Source organism: Balaenoptera physalus (assembly GCF_965194825.1).
Source record: "Balaenoptera physalus genome assembly, chromosome: 12".
Classification (NCBI taxonomy): Eukaryota; Metazoa; Chordata; class Mammalia; order Artiodactyla; family Balaenopteridae; genus Balaenoptera; species Balaenoptera physalus.
Genome location: NC_138897.1, coordinates 17,658,036 through 17,677,191, shown reverse-complemented (window position 1 = coordinate 17,677,191; position 19,156 = coordinate 17,658,036). Strand labels below are relative to the sequence as shown.

General features: G+C 40.4%; 1 protein-coding gene across 4 annotated transcripts; it reads right to left on the bottom strand.

Annotated features, from left to right (window-relative positions):
• Window positions 1-2,827: 2,827 nt before the first annotated feature.
• On the bottom strand, window positions 2,828-18,923 carry NARS1 (asparaginyl-tRNA synthetase 1). Of its 4 annotated transcripts, none has more exons than XM_082417961.1 (15): window positions 18,689-18,923; window positions 17,552-17,634; window positions 14,957-15,022; window positions 14,764-14,856; window positions 14,589-14,678; window positions 13,548-13,626; window positions 12,646-12,716; window positions 11,034-11,120; window positions 9,432-9,653; window positions 9,126-9,325; window positions 8,564-8,699; window positions 7,830-7,943; window positions 5,626-5,757; window positions 5,185-5,316; window positions 2,828-4,299 (listed from the first exon to the last, which is right to left on the bottom strand). In XM_082417961.1, exons 1-15 carry the CDS (start codon window positions 18,729-18,731, stop codon window positions 4,168-4,170), a joined length of 1,680 nt encoding a protein of 559 aa, XP_082274087.1. In that variant the 5' UTR covers window positions 18,732-18,923; the 3' UTR covers window positions 2,828-4,167. The 4 variants fall into 4 exon arrangements, with proteins under 4 accessions (XP_082274087.1, XP_082274086.1, XP_082274088.1 ...); XM_082417960.1 differs by having other exon boundaries at window positions 17,552-17,631; window positions 18,689-18,878; XM_082417962.1 differs by lacking the exon at window positions 11,034-11,120 and having other exon boundaries at window positions 18,689-18,881.
• Window positions 18,924-19,156: the final 233 nt, after the last annotated feature.

Genomic DNA, 19,156 nt, shown 5'->3' with positions numbered 1-19,156 from the left:
GAAAGAAAGAAAAACAAACAAAAGAGGGGACACTTTAAAAAAAAACAGTTTAAGAAAGTTTTCACAACTGAAGGCCCTGACTTTCTGAATTTAAAGAGCCTACCAACTGCCCAACAGAATGGATGAACAGTCCCAAGGAATATCATCATATTTCAGAACATGGGGACAAGCTCCTAGAATAGACAGGTCATATGTAAAAGACCAGGTATGAGAATGCTTGGGGATTCTCCATAGCAACATTGGAAGCTAGAATGGTAACACTGGAAGCCAGGGTTTCAAAATTCTGAGGGAGAAATGCTTTTTAACCCACAATTTTATATAGAGACTATGGTTTAAGTGTGAAGATAGATTAAAAACATTTTTTAGATAGGCAAGTTCTCAGTGAATTGACGTTCCATGCACCCTTTCTCAGGAAATTACCGGAGGATGTGCTCCACCAAAAGGAGGAAGTAAACCAAGAAACAGGGAAACATGGGATACAGGAAACAGGCTGTCCATAGAGGAGAAAGGTGAAGGGGATACCTGGGATGACGGTGAAAGAAGATCCCAGGACGACAACTATGTTTCAGGATTGGAGTGTGGCTGGTTCACACTACAGCAGACAAGCTCTCAGAGAAGCTTCTACGGGAAGATATAACTGATGAGCACCTGATGTGTCTGAGCATCTTTGGAGATTGAATTAATGATAAAGAAAAAAATAAGATGACGGTTAATTATGGGCAAAATGAAAAGTTGGCCAGAAAAGGAAAAGCAGTCGTAGTATACAACATGGTCAACCAAAGTAATGATTTAACTAATCTGGAAAGAGGGGGAGAAGAGAAGCATGCACATGAATGGTGGGGCAGGGAAAGGAAGAAGCGCAATCTTCTGCAGAAGAGCAGTAGAGTGTCTAAAACCGAAAAATCGATAAAAGTAATAGAAGCATGTTTTTCTTCATGACATGGAAGTAAATGCCTAAAGAATAAGTTAAAATTTTGAGAACCACCATTTCTGTGAGCCAGGGTGCTACACTGTATTAAATTTTGACGCCAGAAACCAGCATCTTTGAACTGCAGAGAACACCAATGTTTTTTCAAAGATAATATTCTTCATCTTATCATCACGTTAGTAATAATCTATGAGGTAGAAGGAAAGTTTCCAGCATAAGAATCTGAATCATTTAATTGACCAGCAATTAGCAAATACTATGAATGACAGTATTTGTATGTCATAATATCTTTTTTCCTTAGAAGGACTGAATGAAATAATAGGATTCTAAGTTTAAAGGAAAGCTTTGGAGTTTCAAACTTCATTCTGTCACTTTTAACAGTGCATCTTCAGGCATGTATTTTAACTTTTCTCAACCATTACCTCAGGGGTAATAGGGCTATTATCCATATATAGGGCTATAATTATAATTTATATATTGTATAAATTTATAATTTATATAATTATCACAAGAGGTTATTGTGGGGATTAAAGCATGTGACAGTACATGGCTGACACAAACCAGTACTCCATTATTGGCAGCTACCATCATTTTGAGAACTTCCCAGTATGACTTGAAAGCTAACGAGTGCACAGGTATAGTGTTTTTGTGGCCACTGGCAATACTGGACAGTCTCAACCTTGCCCCAATGTTCCCATTTCAACATTGAGATTGGGAACAATTTCAAAAGAGATTAATGTGAGATGAATGAGGACCTACAGTCATGATGATGAGAGGCTTAAGGCTGGCTTTAGAAGAGGAAGGTAGCTACTCAGTGACAGTCACACTAAGTCTGCCACAGCCTCAACTGGGCGGGCTTTTAAAAAGCATCCTGGGCCCAGCCCTGAAATTCGGATTCTATTGGTCTGGGATGAGGCCCAGGCACCAGTATTTTTATAGTCCCAAGTGACCCCAATGCGTAGGAAGGTTGCTTATGACAGAATCATATTGCTCTATACACTAAACAAGAAATTTTTAGGAAATGCTAGAGGCAGCCATGTGTGGGGAGCTGGGTGGGTGGAAACGGCTGTAGGACAGTGACAAAGTCAGTATTTAAGTCATTTGAATTGCTACAGTATTAGCCTCCCATCTGTCTCCAAAGCAGGTCAGCTACACAAGTACTAAAGGCAAAGGGGGCTGCTGTCCTGAGGATCATGTATCAGGAAGAGGTTTCAGGGAGGCAAGAGCCGTGAGATGAGTCCCACGAGAGCAGGAACTCAGAATCGGGTGTCTGTGAGGTGGACGCTTGGCAGGGATGTGGGATGGGCTTGTGACGCTTAGATTACAGGGACAACCAGAGTGAAGGGAATGCAAGTCCACGTGCATGAGGTGTGCTGCTCGGGTTCTTGGTTTGACGTCACCACAATCTTGACTCCGTTATCCCCACCTAATCCCACAGCTCTCCCTCAGTATTTAAAACTTTCAACCCATTTATACAATTAAAATCTAATCTAATTGAGCCTAACCTCGTCACCTAAATTCTGATCAAATGAACTGCCTAGTTGAATCCAGTTAGAGCTCATTCCCATTCTTACGAGTATTTTTTATTTAAAGATAGAGGTCAAATATACTACAAATGCCCCATTTCCATCTGTCATTTTACTTAACTGCAAAATAAGATATAATCTAATGTGTCTAAAACACAAAAAGGATTATAAAAATGATGTAACTAGGACCCACATTAATTTTTAAAAACCATTCTTTTTCATTACCATGTACTTTTACTAATACCTACCAAATTCACGAATATCTAGTTTCACATATAAAAATCATGAAAAATAAAGATTTAAAAAATGCAAAAGGCATGAACTAACTAATGTGAAACAGAGACAATCAGCTTAAAAAAATTAAGTCAGCAAAGAGTTTTTACGTGTATCCATTTATTGATTGCTGGGAATACAGCTTATTGAGGATACATGACATGCATTCTGGGGGAAAATTAACCAAATCTGAAATGAAGCCATTCAAAAAGCCTGCAAGTTAATAAGTTAGCACAGATTAGACCTAAAGACACGGTGTGGGGTGACTCCAACAGCCATGCAGGGCTGTCATGAAGATTCCAGCTGAAAATACTTTTGGAACTTATTTATTTACTTTTTAAAAATAAATTTATTTATTTATTTACTTTTGGCTGCGTTGGGTCTTCGTTGTTGCGCGTGGGCTTTCTCTGGTTGTGGTGCGCGGGCTTCTCATTGTAGTGGCTTCTCTTGTTGCAGAGCACGGGCTCTAGGCGCGCTGGCTTCAGTAGTTGTGGCTCACGGGCTCCAGACGCGCAGGCAGGCTCAGTAGTTGTGGTGCACGGGCTTAGTTGCTCTGCGGCACGTGGGATCTTCCTGGACCAGGGGTCGAACCCGTGTCCCCTGCATTGGCAGGCGGATACTCAACCACTGTGCCACCAGGGAAGCCCTGGAACTTATTTATTCTTAATTACTTAGGAACTACCAGGGAAGAGTGAAGATCACCCTGCCTCTTTAGTTTGAACTAATGCTAGGAAGAATGCTGTTCACTGAAATGCCAAAAAACAAAAACAAAAAACTTGCTCTTACTTCAAATAGTTTAAGGCAATTCCACTTTTACAAATTCTTCCAAATCAATTTGTATGCTTTAGAATTATATAAGCGGCTATCAGATTTAGAAAAGATTAACAACTGAGGCAAAAGACTATTCATTTCATTCCTGTATCTACTGCTGATTTATACTCTGTTCTAATACTAGCAGATTTTTACAGCATATTGTCAATTTTTCCCCACGGTGTTTAACTCACTGATACAATAAAATGATATAAATTAAACAATTCCAGTTACACTTAAAAGGACAGAAAGATTAAGTTACTGGAATGTCTCAGACTGTAAGTTAAAACTAATCATATATGTGGTATATATGACACAAAGATTATAACCCAAAATTGGACAAAATGTTGAAATATATTCATGACTGCAGAGTTACATGCCACAGATTTTCCCCCAAACTCTGTAATGGGTTTTTTTTCTTAAAATGACACCATCAATATCACTTGATATTCAAATGATTTGGATTGCTCTTCATGGTAGCAGGAATAAAAAACAAAAAGAGAAAACAGAAACGGATATACCCCAGTGGAATAAAAAAGGGAAGATTTTGGCTGTTTTTTTTTTTTTTAAAGAGGCAGCCTGTTCCTTCCATGAATCGTGTTCTTTCCTTAAATCTCCAGGAGGAATCGGTTATGGCTTGCAGCGCTGGACAAATCGAGGGTACAAGCATACATCTCGGATGTGGTATCTATCCAGAATCCAGGTTAAGAATCGTTCCAAGCCCAGGCCATAGCCTCCATGTGGACATGTGCCATATTTTCTCTGTTTAAAAAGAGAGAGAGAGGGAGAGCGAGAGAGAGGAATAAATGCTCAGTTTAAAATTTTGTCCAGAGTTTCCCTGGCGGTCCAGTGGTTAGGACTCTGTGAGTTCACTGCCCAGGTTCAATCCCTGGTTGGGGAACTAAGATCCCGCAAGCTGCATGGCATGGCCAAAACAGAAAATTAAAATAAATTTTGTCTGAAATAGTTAAAATTTTCTACTGTAAAATGAGTCAGCTTATTGTGGTTAAGAATTCAACCCCTTATAGCTGATTCACTTTGCTGTACAGCAGAAACTAACACAACATTGTAAAGCAACTATACTCCAATAAAAATTAATTGAAAACAACAACAAACAAAACAACAAACAAAACAACAAACAAAACAAAACAAAAGAATTCAACCCTTAATCTATACTCCTTCATGGACCACATGTGAAAAAATAATTTGGTATGAAAAATAAACCAAGGATATCTCTTGTAAAAATAAAATACAGTGTGTGTGTGTGAAAAAAATAAATAAATAAAAATAAACCAAGGATTTGCCACTCTGGAAGGAAGAGATTTCAAACTTTTAAATTAAGTTAATGTCTCTGTTTATCAGAAGAAAATGAAAGACTAGATATTGGTAGGATCTAATGACATTTTAAAAAATTCAGTAGCTACAAGCAAGGCCAGGAGTTAATAGGTTTTCAAATTAAGTTAACATATTATTGGCCAAAGACAAAACTAGCAGTACTCACATGCCACATTATTATGACCATGAAACTGAATACAGCTCATTCAAATGTCAAAGTATCACCCTGAATGCTTCCCTTTTAAAAATTTCAATTTATACAGAACTATTACAGTGAAGAAAATTTAAAGTGATTAACGAAATTCTTTTTACCTGATCTGTGTACCAGTAATAGGGAGTGGGGTCAATTCCTTCCCTTTTATAACCTGCCAGTATCTCTTCATTATCCCAGATACGCATCGAGCCTCCCACAATCTCACCGACGTTGGGCATCAACACGTCGACCTTTCAAAATGAGTAAATGGAATGCCGTTACTACTAGCCTCTCAGTCACGGCTTTGCTCTAGAGTTTAAATGAATATCACAATTAAGCTCCTATAACTAAAGCAGCACAATGATCATGCAAAATTCAGATATTATTCAAATTCTATAATTTAACAAGATAGGTTAAACCCAATCAGAGGACAAAAAGCACTTCTTTAAGTATTGTAGATTTATAATGAAATATTTGCTGTGAGCTGTATCTTATTCCAGTGGCGGTGCCCGCCCCTTTAAAAAGCAAAATCTCTAATACTATTTGAATCCCAAACTGACAGATTCGGTAAGGCGGGAATCCTCGGGACATCGCTGCATATAGAAGGACTTGATCTCCACAGGAAATCGACACAGCAAGATGGGCTCATTAATGGTGTCTGTCATCAGTCTCTCAGGAGCTTCTGGGATATCCTGAGGTTAAACAAGACTTCATTAACATTTACAACTCGAAAGGCAATGAGACAGAAGCAGCTCTTTGACCCAGTAGCAGCCCTTCATCTTATTCATGCAACAGAGTCCAGAATACACACCCACCCATGACCCATAATCACGTGGGTGTTAGGGACAATTTCTGCAAAACGAACTGTAAATAGATCTGCCTCCTCCTACAGTATATCTGTGCCATATTGCTTGAGGAACGAAAACACGCACAAAAAACAAACAACCTCCCAGACACTGCTCGGTTATTTATTTTTTCCGGTGGCCAGTTTTATCTAGGTCTGAAGCAAACGCAGTCCACTCGGTCCCACAAGGCATAAGATCATCAGTGAACGCTCCACAACATCAGTGACCTACACACAGAGTATGTTATTAATAACACCAATCTTTAAACTCTCCTGTTCTCTCTGCTTCTTTCCTGTTACAATAAATCTGCATGCCTTCAGTGGCAGAAAGACACAGTCATAAGACAAATAGCCAGTGTCAAGTTTGTAAGTGTAACCACACCTGGAGTAGTTAGCCAAGACAGGTTAGATGATGATGAATCAAGTTAATCTGCTTCCTTCTCAAACATCCTTCAGTAAACCACACATAAATTCAAGTTAAAACTGAAAACTCTTGTCCCAGTAAAAACAGACAGAGAACTGGACAAGACTCATTGATTTGTTTAATGTAAGAAACTGAGAGGGAGCTTAGCCATCACCTGGCACAGCTGTTTTCAAGCTCTCGTCCCTGGAGCCCTGCGTCGTCTAAAGTCCAGAGAGGAAACGGGAGGTGAGTGGGAGAGCTCTGGTCTCTCCGCCTGTAACTGCTTTACATACTAGAGTCCTGCATACAACTGAACTGGGGGAAAAGGGGTCAATACTGCACATTCCGAAAAGTTTGAAGACCTCTTCTCTCCTCTAGCGCCCTCATGTATATGGGATGATACTGACAAAGAGGAAATGCTGACACACATGGAGGACTTCCTGCGCCTCGGCCCTGCTGAGCATTTAGCTCATTAAGTTCTCATAACTTTGCAAGCTGGACGTTACCTCCAAGGCAGAGAGAGGGAACCAGAGAGCGGGGTCACTGGCCTTAAGTTAACCAGCAATAAGGACAGAGGTGGGAGCAAAGCCCACCTGGGGGGCTTCTTACTCCAAAGCTTGTGTTCTTTCCACTCAATCACACTACTTTGCTGAGTGCTGGGCGATAACAGTTCTCAGGTTTTCAGCACAGAATGTGGTTATTATACATCATCAACTGAATTCATGATACAATAAAAGTAATTTACATAGACCTAGTACACTGTCCTCTGTAAATTCTTTCTAAAAACAAAAGAAAACTCTAGTTAGCAGCTATTACTCACATTTCATCTGTAAAACAGATTTGCAAATACTATGTAAAGAGTGGTTAAATGCACAGGGAAGAGGGCTTAGAATAATGTTAACAATCTATACCCCCAAAACATGCTGGGAGGGTGGTCCTGGGCAAGACAGACATGCTCAGTGTATCTGGGGCACTGGGCCACCTTCCCCAACAAAGCTTCCTCTCTTGGTTTTGCATTTTAATCAGTGGCGATTTTCTTTGAATTGCCTCCATATGAAGGAGCTATAATTCACTGTTTTGGGGGGAGGAATCCTTTTTGAAGGAGCCAGACGGTTTCTCCAGAAAACCAAAACAAATACATACACATACCAACACTCTGCATGTGATTCCAAAGTTTATAACTTTCTGAAGCATCCTGCCAGTCTAGAGAATTACAGCTAGAGCTTGTAAGTCAAGACCACAGATTGATCATGGAGGAGGAAAGAGATAAAGGATGGGATGTGAAGGCTACAGACTTGCTAATAGTTACTGAACACTACGGAAAAGGCACTGCTCTAAGGTCTACTCTACATCTACTAAGCCATGGATCCTCAGACAACCCCAAGAAGAAGGGTCCGTGGTTATCATTTATTTGACAACAGCAGATGCCTTCTGCATTACTCGTTCATTAACCGGAAGTAGCAATCCACTTAAGCACAAGGTTACCTTTGAAAAAACGACTAGAAAGGAATACATACCTCTCCAAATTCATAGAAAGTTCCATCTTCTTTCTTTATATTGTGTTCTTTTAGCCACACAACAGCATCTGAATAGTTCATCCGTTTGAAAGGCCGTTTGGGGGGCTTGAAGTTCTACAGTAGAAAGGAAAAATACAGTGTATATAAAGAAACCACTCACACTAACATTTCCATTTTAAGAAACACTATTTATCATTATTATAAAACATTATTTCAGACTTAAAAACAATGTGGGGAATTCCCTGGCGGTCCAATGGTTAAGACTCCACACTTTCACCGCTGAGGGCCTGGGTTCCATCCCTGGTCGGGGAACTAAGACACGCAAGCCACGTGGCATGGCCAAAAAAAAAAAAAAAAAGTCTGGAAATGAGTGAAGGGAGTCAAAAGTATAAACTTCCAGTTATAAAATAGGTAAGTCCCATTAACAAGATGTAATGCACAGCATGGTAACTAGAATTAATAACTAGAGTTAATAACTCTGTATTGTTTTAGATATATAAAATTATTATGCTGTACACCTAAAACTAATATAATGATATATATCAATTATACCTATATATATATATATATATATATTAGTCATTTATTTCAAAGCTCACAAAGCTATTAAATCTATAAAAACCTAAGAAAATCTATTAAAAAAACCTAAAAAACATAAAAATCTAAAAAAAAAGACTTCACTGCCTTCCGAAGCAGAATCCTAATTTTGTGCTTCCATACAATGGCAGACCTACCGGGTTGAGGTCATGCACTACGCTTGCTGCGGGTGATTTCAAGACTCTATCGACCACGTCACAAACCAAGTCCTCCAATCGGTTCAGGAGCTCCTCAAAGGTCAGGAAAGGGCACTCTGCTTCCACATGAGTGTATCTGAGGAACAAGACACTAGCTCAGAGCCTCTCTTCTTTTCACAAAGCTTCTCTTAAGCAAGGATTTTAATGCTGGGAAACTGTCCAGAAAGGGAAAACTCCCACCCTGCTAACCAACTCCCAACTCTCCAAATTAGTTTTAGCCCACCAGCCTTCCTTTCCCCCTTAATAGTCATTTCTTGTTTATTCCTCAACACATAAAGGATCAAGACAAAGTGAAAGAACAGACCTTAGTGAGTATGGCCTAAGAGGCAAAACTTCTTAGACAGTTTCCATTAATTTATTCAACTGTCCTTCATATAGCCTATTAATACATCAGAGGTTTTTACACAGACATCATTTACCTACATCAAGATTGCTTCTCTAAACATATTTTCTTTAAAAAAAAAATTTTTTTTTAAATAAAAACAAAATGACAATTCTGTACTCAGCCAGGTGCCTTCGTGTTCTGGATTGCTCTGCCCTGTATGACTGTGCGATACAAAAGACATCTCCCAGAGCTGGAATGCAGGTCTCCAGGTACAGCTGAGAGGACTGAGTCAGATACGCCTCTTCCCCAAAATAGTCCAGCTTGAAGAGTGTGGCACCGCCTTCCACTTGTGTTTGCACTAACGTTGGAGGACTGATCTATTCAGGTGGAAAGGAGTAAATAAAGGCCTTCTGTGAGCACCACTGTTCAAGTTCAAAAATGCTAAAAGGCATTGTTTACAAAGGATGATGAACGCATACTTACTTCGTAGTACCCCCTATCGAAGAAGTGATCTCTAAAGCACTTGGTGACCACAGAACGTGCTTTTAGGATTTTGGACATGTTTTCTCCCCGGATCATCATGTGTCTGTTGTTGAGCTGGACGTCAACATCAGACTCCTCGTTGATTAAGTTATCAGCGCCTCCAGCGGGGGCCAACCCGATCAGTTCCCAGAAGTCACAATTCAGCTCATGGCCCCCTGGAGCCTACATTTTTTAAAAGAGTGTAGGGAGGGAGAAGGAAACAGAAAATTCACAGTATGAAAGATTCTAATTTATATAAAAATTTTTAGTAAGCTCATATTTCTAAGAACCTTATTATTAGCCTACCCTTCTAAAAACAGGCCCAATAATTGAATTTTATATTTATTTAATATTTCTTTCAGACTAAATACACATACACAATTTTTAAAAAATAGAAAAGCACAAACCAGAAAATAAAATAAACTATAATCCCACGACTTGGAGTAACCACTAACTATTGTCAACATTTTGGTATATCTTTCTAGCCTTTGCCCAATAATTTAAAAGTAACATAATACCCACACTGAAAAACTCCTTAAATACAAAGGTTTTACTAAAAGGTGTTTCTCTTTGGAACATATATATATAGTAAAAAATCAAATTCTCCCTAATAATTCCATTGAAAGCATTACATTTTAGAAGCCACACAGTATGAAATATATAGCTATCTTGGTACCAAACACTGGACAGCAAGTAATATCACAAAAACCATTCCATTTTGCAATCACATTACTTTCAAGGAAAATTCAGTAAACTTGAACCAGATATTTACTCTTAACATAGGTTCTTTGCATAGACTCTGGGAGACTCTCTTTTATCAGTATTTCTAGTCTATCAGGAGGACACTATGGGCTCCCTCTGGTGGTTGATATGTCACGTTTGTTTGTTTTCTTTCCCAACAAACAAATAATATAACCACAACTGTTACTTGACCAATAATTACCAACAAGTAACTCTAACTGGTATAGGTTACATGCCTGTTGGCTGGGGAACAAACAACTCTCTATCAAAACTAGCTTTAAGTTTTTTACAAAGAGGCTTTCAAATTCTATTTTAAAAGTTTCAGATTTATTTTATTTTATTTATTAAATATTTATTTGGCTGCGCCGGGTCTTCGTTGCAGCATGCGGGATCTAGTTCCCTCACCAGGGATTGAACCCGGGCCTCCTGCATTGGGAGCGAGGAGTCCTGACCACTGGACCACCAGGGAAATCCCAAAAGTTTCAGATTTAGATCACTGTTCTTTCCTGAAAAACTTTCGGTAGACTAAATTTTCATTTTCACTTAGCTGAAAAATTATTTACATACACACAGCAAATTGTTCTCACCCACGAAGTTTATTCAGGAATTCCTTAGGTTGAAAATCCCTGAGATCGTTACAAGAGCACACAAGCTGTACAGTATACGTATCTCACCGGAAAAGGAAAAGGCATTCTAAATTTAGCAGGTGCATCACATTTGTACATTTATATGCCAAATACCAAAAGTATCAATACAAATAAAGACACTGGAAAACAAACAAGTACACAACACTTCTCTCAGTGAGGAACTCAACGCACTCACCTGCTTGCCCTTTGGGGTAAGATTTAGCATTCCATACACTGCGACACTACTCTCAGTGGACAAGACTACTCCATTGTAACACTGACACTATAAGAAGATCAAGTTCAAATTCAGTTACTCACATTTACATTAAAATAGTCTACCACATAAAAAGCAAAGGGTATAACTGATTCACTTTGTTATAAAGCAGAAGCTAACACACCATTGTAAGGCAATTATACTTCAATAAAGATGTTAAAAAAAAAAAAAAAAAGCAAAGGGAATTATTTACAAACAAGTTATCTCGTCCAAAACTAGTAAAATAAGACAGCCATCAAACATTTATCTATATACAGATTCACATATGTAAATACATACTTTACACACATACACATGCATAAATAACACTAGCCCATATCCCTCAAAAATATCAGGAAAGTTCGTTTCTCTTTTTCTTTAAAATGTAGACTATTAAAATAATACACAGAGTTCACTTAGACTATGATAATCAATACTTGCTAAAATCATTAGGAGAAAAGTGATGGAAAACTTTATAAAGGAGGGATCAGGCCATCAACATCTGAACCCACTAATCATAAAGACAACCAGAATTATGTGCTCCGTGATGTGATGTCATTGGAAGAATACAGCTTTGTCCATGAAGTAGTTATATCAAGAAGAAGAAGAAGAAGAAGAAGAAGAAGAAAAAGAAGAAGCAGAACCTGAATCTGACCAGACCTAACCTCCAGCTTATAAGAAATACAAAGGATAGAGGAACATGTTAAATGACACCTTATGATGCAATCAACCAAATCCAGAATGTGAGAAGTCCCACAGGACCAATGACCAGACTTTTTCCAATAAATGGCAAGGGGGAGTGGGGTGGAGAAAAGAGAATGAAAAGGGAGATCTGTTATAGATTAAGAGCAATTTCAGAGACATATCAACTAAATGCAACATGTAGATCTTGTTTGGATCTTCATTCAAACCAACCAACTGTAAAAAAGACATCATGAATCAATTGGGAGAATCTGACTGGATATTTAGGAGTTGTGCTTATTTTGGGGGTGGTGTGATAATGGTAGTGTGGTTATATTAAAAATATTTCTTCTTGGTGATGCATATACAAGTATGTTTATATGAAATATGATGTCTGGGAGGTAAAAGGGGGGAGCAGTAAACCAGAACTGGCCAAATATTAATCATCACTCGTTATGGACTTAACGTGTATCCGCTGCAAATCGTATGTTGAAACCCTTCTCTGCTCTCTGCTATGTGAGGATGAGCACACAACAGGAAGTGGGTAGTCTGCAACCCAGAAGAGGGCCCTCACCAGAACTTGACCATGCCGGCACCCTGATGTGGACTTCCAACCACTAGAACCATGAGGAATAAACTTGTGTTGTTCACAAGCCACCCAGTTTATGGTACTTAGTCACAGCGGCTCAACTAAGATGTTACTGAAGCTGAGTGTGAACATGTGAGGTTTCTTCCTACTGTTCCATTTTTGAGATGTTGGAAATTTTCCACAATAACAGTTAAAATAAGTACAGACCCTAAGCTTCCCAAAACTAACAATAAAGTAACCTATTGAAAAAAACTGACTTTTCATTGTAAATATGAAAATATTTACCAAATCATCTGACAAGACACACTGGAGATAACCCGTACCATCCCGCAACACCAGAAACATTAAATTCTTTCCTAAAAACGAGAAAGAGAAGTTTAGCCAGATTGTTCGAGAGGCACTTGAAAGCACTTTCTCATAATTTAATCTTATGTAAAGGAACCGCCACGGTTAAATGTTGAAAGTTCAAACCTCCCACATGGCCCCATTCCTCTGCAGGGTTCACCAGTAATATCACTACTCAGTATCTGGCAAGTATTTTGCCTTCTTCATTTTTTAAACCCTTCATACTTTTAAACCCTACGTGAGCCTCCTGACCCACACGATCATGGGAAAGCAAGACAGTAAGCATGTGAGTCGAGGAATTAAATCTTATTCACCATTGAGTCCCCTGCGATACCTAGCAAAGCACATTCAGCGCGCAGAAGCACTCTTGGTTTTTTATGCCCCCTTTTCTTTTTACGAAGGAGTTGACAACCACTTACAATAAAAGACATGTAATAAAATAATAAAAGCAGAAAGAGAAAGCAAAACATCACGACCAAGTACAAGTATACTAATTATAAAAATCAACATCACTGCCATCAGTAAGTTTCAGATTTGGCTCTGCACTTCCGGTAATATACCCCCTGCTTTTCATGAAAGAATTCGATTCAATTAGACAAATATTTCCTGGATACCTGGATCACTGTGACTGCTTACAGTTAAGTACTATTTAAAGAATTTTTAAACTTTCAATAGTCATATTAAATAAGAACCAATTTAGGATACAAATGAGTATTTCCTTTAAAAAGCTAGCATTCTCAAACAAAAATACCCCCAAGTAAATGTTTTTTTTAATGTTCTTCATCATCTAAGAGCAGGGATATTGAAAATTAAAGAGAGAAAAGGACAGCTATGCCAGTTACCTTGCCTACGCAGCCTGTGGACCCAGCCAAATACCTTTACTCTTTGGCCTCTATATCCTTCTAATTCACGAATCTTCACCTGTCAAGTCGAAATAAAAAACATTTGACCCAGAGTGTCATTTATCACATACCAACTCTGTCATGAATATTAGATAGATGGCAGAAAAGTGTTAAAAATTCACAAATGGTGTAAAACTGCTGACAGTCACTCTACTACAGGTCAGAGCCAAAAAATTTCACCACACTGGAGGGGTTAAAAAAAAAAAAAAAAAATCCAAGTCTTCTTTCTCTTAGTGCAAAACTGTCAGTGAAACAACCAGAACTTCAGATATTGTTATATAAAATCAATGAATTCACAATAGCAACAAGGCTAGTCCACGCAGAGCCCCCTCCCTGACCTCACCACCCCTCCCACCACTCTGGGTGGTGGACGCTACCGAGGCTGGCTTTTCCTCTGAGGAGGGATGGAGGAGAGAGGGGAGGGGAGGAAGGGGTTGGTGGGTGTGGCCAAGAAAACAGCTTCATCACCAAGGAAGCAAGAAAAAAATGACAATCCAGCAGCAGTAAGAACCATTCGAATTCTAACCATGTCCATTCACAGACCACCATTCTGGTCTTGAAAGAATATAGACATAATCAAATTTCAAAAAAAAAAAAAATTACAAAAACTTTTTCTTTATTTAAGAAATCATGAAAATCTTGGATTTCAACTCTTCCTTTTACTGTCAGGAAATGACACCCAGGGAGGGTAAAATCTCTTGTCTGAGACCACACAGCCCACCAGGCCTGGATTCCAGGGCTGCTTAGCTTTTAGTTGGGACAGAATTTGTTCAACGTGCAATTACTAAATTTTATCAAAAAATGAGCCCCGCAAGGACCAGCCTCATAACTCTCAAACAGTACTGTGCTCTCTCCCTTTTGAAAGAAAAGAAGAGACAAACAGTGCAAAGGAACAAAGCACGCGGCACGCCCCTCAGACACAGAAATAATAGTTTGACCCCATGAGGCCACAATATTTGAAACGATATACATCCCACTTACGCAATTTGGCTCTGGAAGACTTGGGTCGTTGTTAATGGTAATCTTCTTTGCTTCTTCCAGGTTCTTCTCTCTTCGTAAATTGTCTTCTGCCTAGTTTTAATAACCAGGCAATTTGTTAACATGGCTTCTGGTGTCCCAACTTGAAAAATGTTCACAGAGCAAATCTACTGCTCACCTCTTTCTTTTCCCGGGATTCACTCTTCATCTGTTCCCTGTGCCACAGTTTTCTAATGTTCTTCATCTGTGATTTAGAAATAACATCCCACCTCTGGAGGGATAAACAGATATTTAATGTTTTCAAGACCGCTGTATTCTAATGACAGTTTCTTCACAAAGTCTAATTCTGTAAAGCTTTGGGTTCACCCTACCTCATTTTCTTTTTGTGAATCTACGTAAATGGTAGGAAAGGGTTCTTTTCCAACTGTCATCAAAGCCTTGGGGAGGGAGGGAGAAAGAAAAAGGACATTTCTTTAACATTGTACAATGTTTAAAATCAAAACAACACCTGAATTATGAGGTAACTTTGATCACATAGAACATAATCGAGAGCCCAGAAGAAAGCGTAAAGACCCCACCAGCCAAAGGTCAATGTCGACAGAAGGAATGGCGGAACATTCAAAGAACATTTTGCTTAAGGTAGAACGTCCTTTCCCAAACAATCCTAGCAAGTTCGGTTACACAGTATATAGTTTCCCATACTAGTGAACTAGAAGCCACAGATTTTAAGTGGCCATGGGGACCAACAGGAGGTACGCTGACAACAACGGAAGAGACCACTGACGGCAAAGGCCAACTGCAGGGCACATCCAGACGGTTAATCCTCACGAAGAAAACAGGGGAGTCATTTCTGAAACTCTCTCAACAGCATCATGGTTAGGTACACAGAAGGCTAAGTTTCATTTAATTGGAAAAATTCCTGTGTGTAGAATGTATGTACCTCTTTTCACCAATACTGGTATATATCAGACATCAATATTATCATTTAGTATTTTAAAGTTTGTATTCTTTTTTAAAAAATATAGATAGTTGAAAGTATGTAAAAGATAAGTGTTTTATTAACTACTTCAAATATTCCTTCAAATTTTCTCCTAAGTTACCACCAACCAAGAAATGCAATGAATTACTGTCTCTAGTGTTAAGATCTGAAGCTTATGAAAACTAACCTTTTCTTAAGATCTAGTTTCCAAACCTGAAAAATACTTTTCATCTTGATTTAACACTAGTCTCAACTCAATTATTATTATTATTATTATTTTTTAAAGATTGATTGATTGATTGATTGATTACTATGTTGGGTCTTCGTTTCTGTGCGAGAGCTTTCTCTAGTTGCGGCAAGCGGGGGCCACTCTTCATCGCGGTCCGCGGGCCTCTCACTCTCGCAGCCACTCTTGTTGCGGAGCACAGGCTCCAGACGCGCAGGCTCAGTAGTTGTGGCTCACGGGCCTAGCTGCTCTGCGGCATGTGGGATCCTCCCAGACCAGGGCTCGAACCCGTGTCCCCTGCATTAGCAGGCAGATTCTCAACCACTGCGTCACCAGGGAAGCCCCTCAACTCAATTATTGCTACGGAGGAGGAGGGAACCTGGATCTTTTGGAAACATCCAGGAGAGTTCAGTTCCTCCTTTTAACAATGAGACTTTGTAAGGATGTTTGTAAATCACTAAGAATTCATTTACGACCTGACAGTCTGTACTGATCCCTCCTTTGTTAATCATTGATACTGAAAGAGTCAAACTGTGATTCTCCAAATCAGAACGGCACACTTCTGCTAACAGTGACATTTTGCAAACATTCATCTAAACACTACTGTCAGTTCTGGGGAGCCACAGGAATCACCCCAACAATCCAAAATGATAAAGATTTCCCTCTAAGAGTTAAAAAATTAAGACCCATGGTTGACACACCAAAACATAACCAGAGTATAAGCTAAAAGAGGAGAGAATGGTCCCAGGGCAGGAACACTTGATAATAACCTAAATGAATACTGTAACAAAGCTCACAAGAAGGGGGATTGGCCAGACACAGATACACAGAAAAAAGTGCCAGGGCAGTGCTCTTCCTGGTGCTGTCCTGGGAGAGGGCTTTAATCAACTTCCTTATGTAGCAGCTGTAGCCATTCCAGTCTACAGGCAAGCCCACGGCTACTTTCAGAGGGATGTCTTCTTGGCCCACACTGTAACCCGATGCCATCAGGTACCTACTCAATCCTGAGTCGAAGCTCTCGAAGAACCCATCTGAACTGTATTTGGCTTTCCATGTAAGTCTGCTTAAAGAGAATATGCTAAACTCATTGGAGGATTCTACACCCTGAGAAATAATAATATATTGTTAAATTAGCGTCCTGGCTTTAGGCTCCAGACTCATGAGTTCCTGAGTGTCTGCTCAGTTCTTGGTACTGATATAAATCAGGTCTTTGAGTCTCAAGGCTCAAGATCACATCTGGATTCGAGTGGTAAATTCACTGAGAGAACTCTTAGGAGTCAGTTTGGAAGAAATGTGAGCATAAGCTCAGTATGACTAAGGGAAGATGATTTTTATTTCTACAAGAATTAAAAAACTGGTCAACTGACTCATTGGAGAGAAAAATTCCGAGATGCGATGCCATATGGTAAGGAAGAAAAGAAGATACCTATTAAAAATGTTCAAGGGGAATTCCCTGACGGTCCAGTGGTTAGGACTCAGCCCTTTCGCTGACAAGGGCCCAGGTTCAATCCCTGGTCGGAGAACTAAAGATCCCACAAGCCTTGAGGTGCGGCCAAAAAAAAAAAAAAGTTCAAAAAAGTTTAGACGTAGATCATCTAATACCATTAAAGCTACATATCTGTATACACCCCTTACTTGCCCTTTTCGGAAAGTTCTCTTCAAACCTAGTGCTTTAAATAAAACTCCTGGCAAGTCACATAATAACTGACATGAGTCATTAATAAATGCAACGTCGTTTTCCTAATGAGAAAGAGGTACTACCTTAAGACCTGTTTTAAAAGGTTTCTCCTTGGTTCCATCACCAGTAGTGTCACTCCCCTCTCGGTCTGAGACATACAGCTCTGCTGTTTCACAAAAAGAGAACAAGTTACTCACTTGGCCAATAATTATCAGTCACCTCATACTGCAGCTACTTAATCCATTCTTTATCTTTGTAAACAGAACAAGCATCTGATTGGTAAAAATTATCAAGGTCCAAAAGAAATTATACCATAATTATTTTCCTACTCCCCTATCCAAGGACATCCATCCCATAAAAAGGGATTAGTTAAATTTAGCTTTTCAAAAGGAACTTTGATCATTTTCATTTGTGGTACTGCTTCTATCTACTCGAATCCCCAACAACAAAGCAATGGCTTTGCAGTTGGCCAGACCAAACTGGAAGCTTGGATGTTGTACCTTAAAAGCCCGAGTGACCCTGGAGAATTCACTTAACCTTTCTGGGCTTGTTTTTGAGCCTATAAAATGAGGAAAACAATACCCATCTTGAAGTACTGAGAATGAAATATATAAATCGGATATGCTGGTGCTAGAGCACAGAAATCAAATAAATACCAGTTTTCTCTGGTCTTTAAAGAAACCAAAGCTCTGAGGTTAAACAAACTGAAGAAGGCCTCACAAGGAGTAATCGAGCAGAGACATCAACCCAGGTCTCCTAAATCTCTTCCTTTTTCTACTGCACCAGATCGTCTCCCAGGAAATCTCAATATAAGTGAGGATATGTGAAAATGAATTCGCAGTCTTAAGTCCTTTCCTGCCGGTCACTTGGAAGAGTCACGTATTTGGGGGCTGCCCTGAGGTCTGGTCATGCCTCGCTCTGCCTACGTCTCAGCTGAATCCCGGGATTTCTCGCAGTGGGGCCGGGCCGGGAGCGGCCGCCACCCCAGCCGGGGCACCCAGGGCTCGAGGGGAGCCGGGCCTGCTCCGCGAGCGCGGACCCAGGGTGGGTCCTGGCCCCTCCTCCCTCCCACCATTCACATAAACAGCGGCAGGGCGCCCAGTCTGCGCCAGGCACCAGGGTAAGTAAGAGCTGTATTCGGCCGGAACAAGGCTGCTGCCCCAAGCAGGAGCGCCGCGCCGCGCCACTTACACACCCCGGGGTCCCCGGGCCTCACTCACCTAGCACCATCTCCGCGGTCGCCCTGGTCACCTCCAAGGACATCACCTCCAACACGCTGCCGCCTTATCACCCGCAAAGTGCACCGGCGGCTTCCTTAACTCGGAGGTTGCATCAGATAATGTCGTGCAGAAGTCGTCGCAGTAAGTCACCCGAGCGTCGCGGCTCCATTGGTTACAGGAGGTTACGGAGCGTGGGCGAGCGGCGCCGCAGCCGCCATCTTTGGTCCGGGCCTAAGCAACTTCCGGGTGTGGCTCCGCCCCGCTCCCCTCGCTCCCTCCCCGTGAGCTGGGGGCTCCCGGGGGCACAGCCGGGGACTCCTTGGCCCTCCGACATCCGGGTGGCGCTGCAGTCCCGATCCCCCCGGCCTCCGTCTCCCCAACTTTCCCGCTGAATCTTCCAGTTCCGCGCCACCCCCCACCTCCCGTTGTGGGCACGGTAGGGCCCTTCCGGAAACCGGATCCTGGATT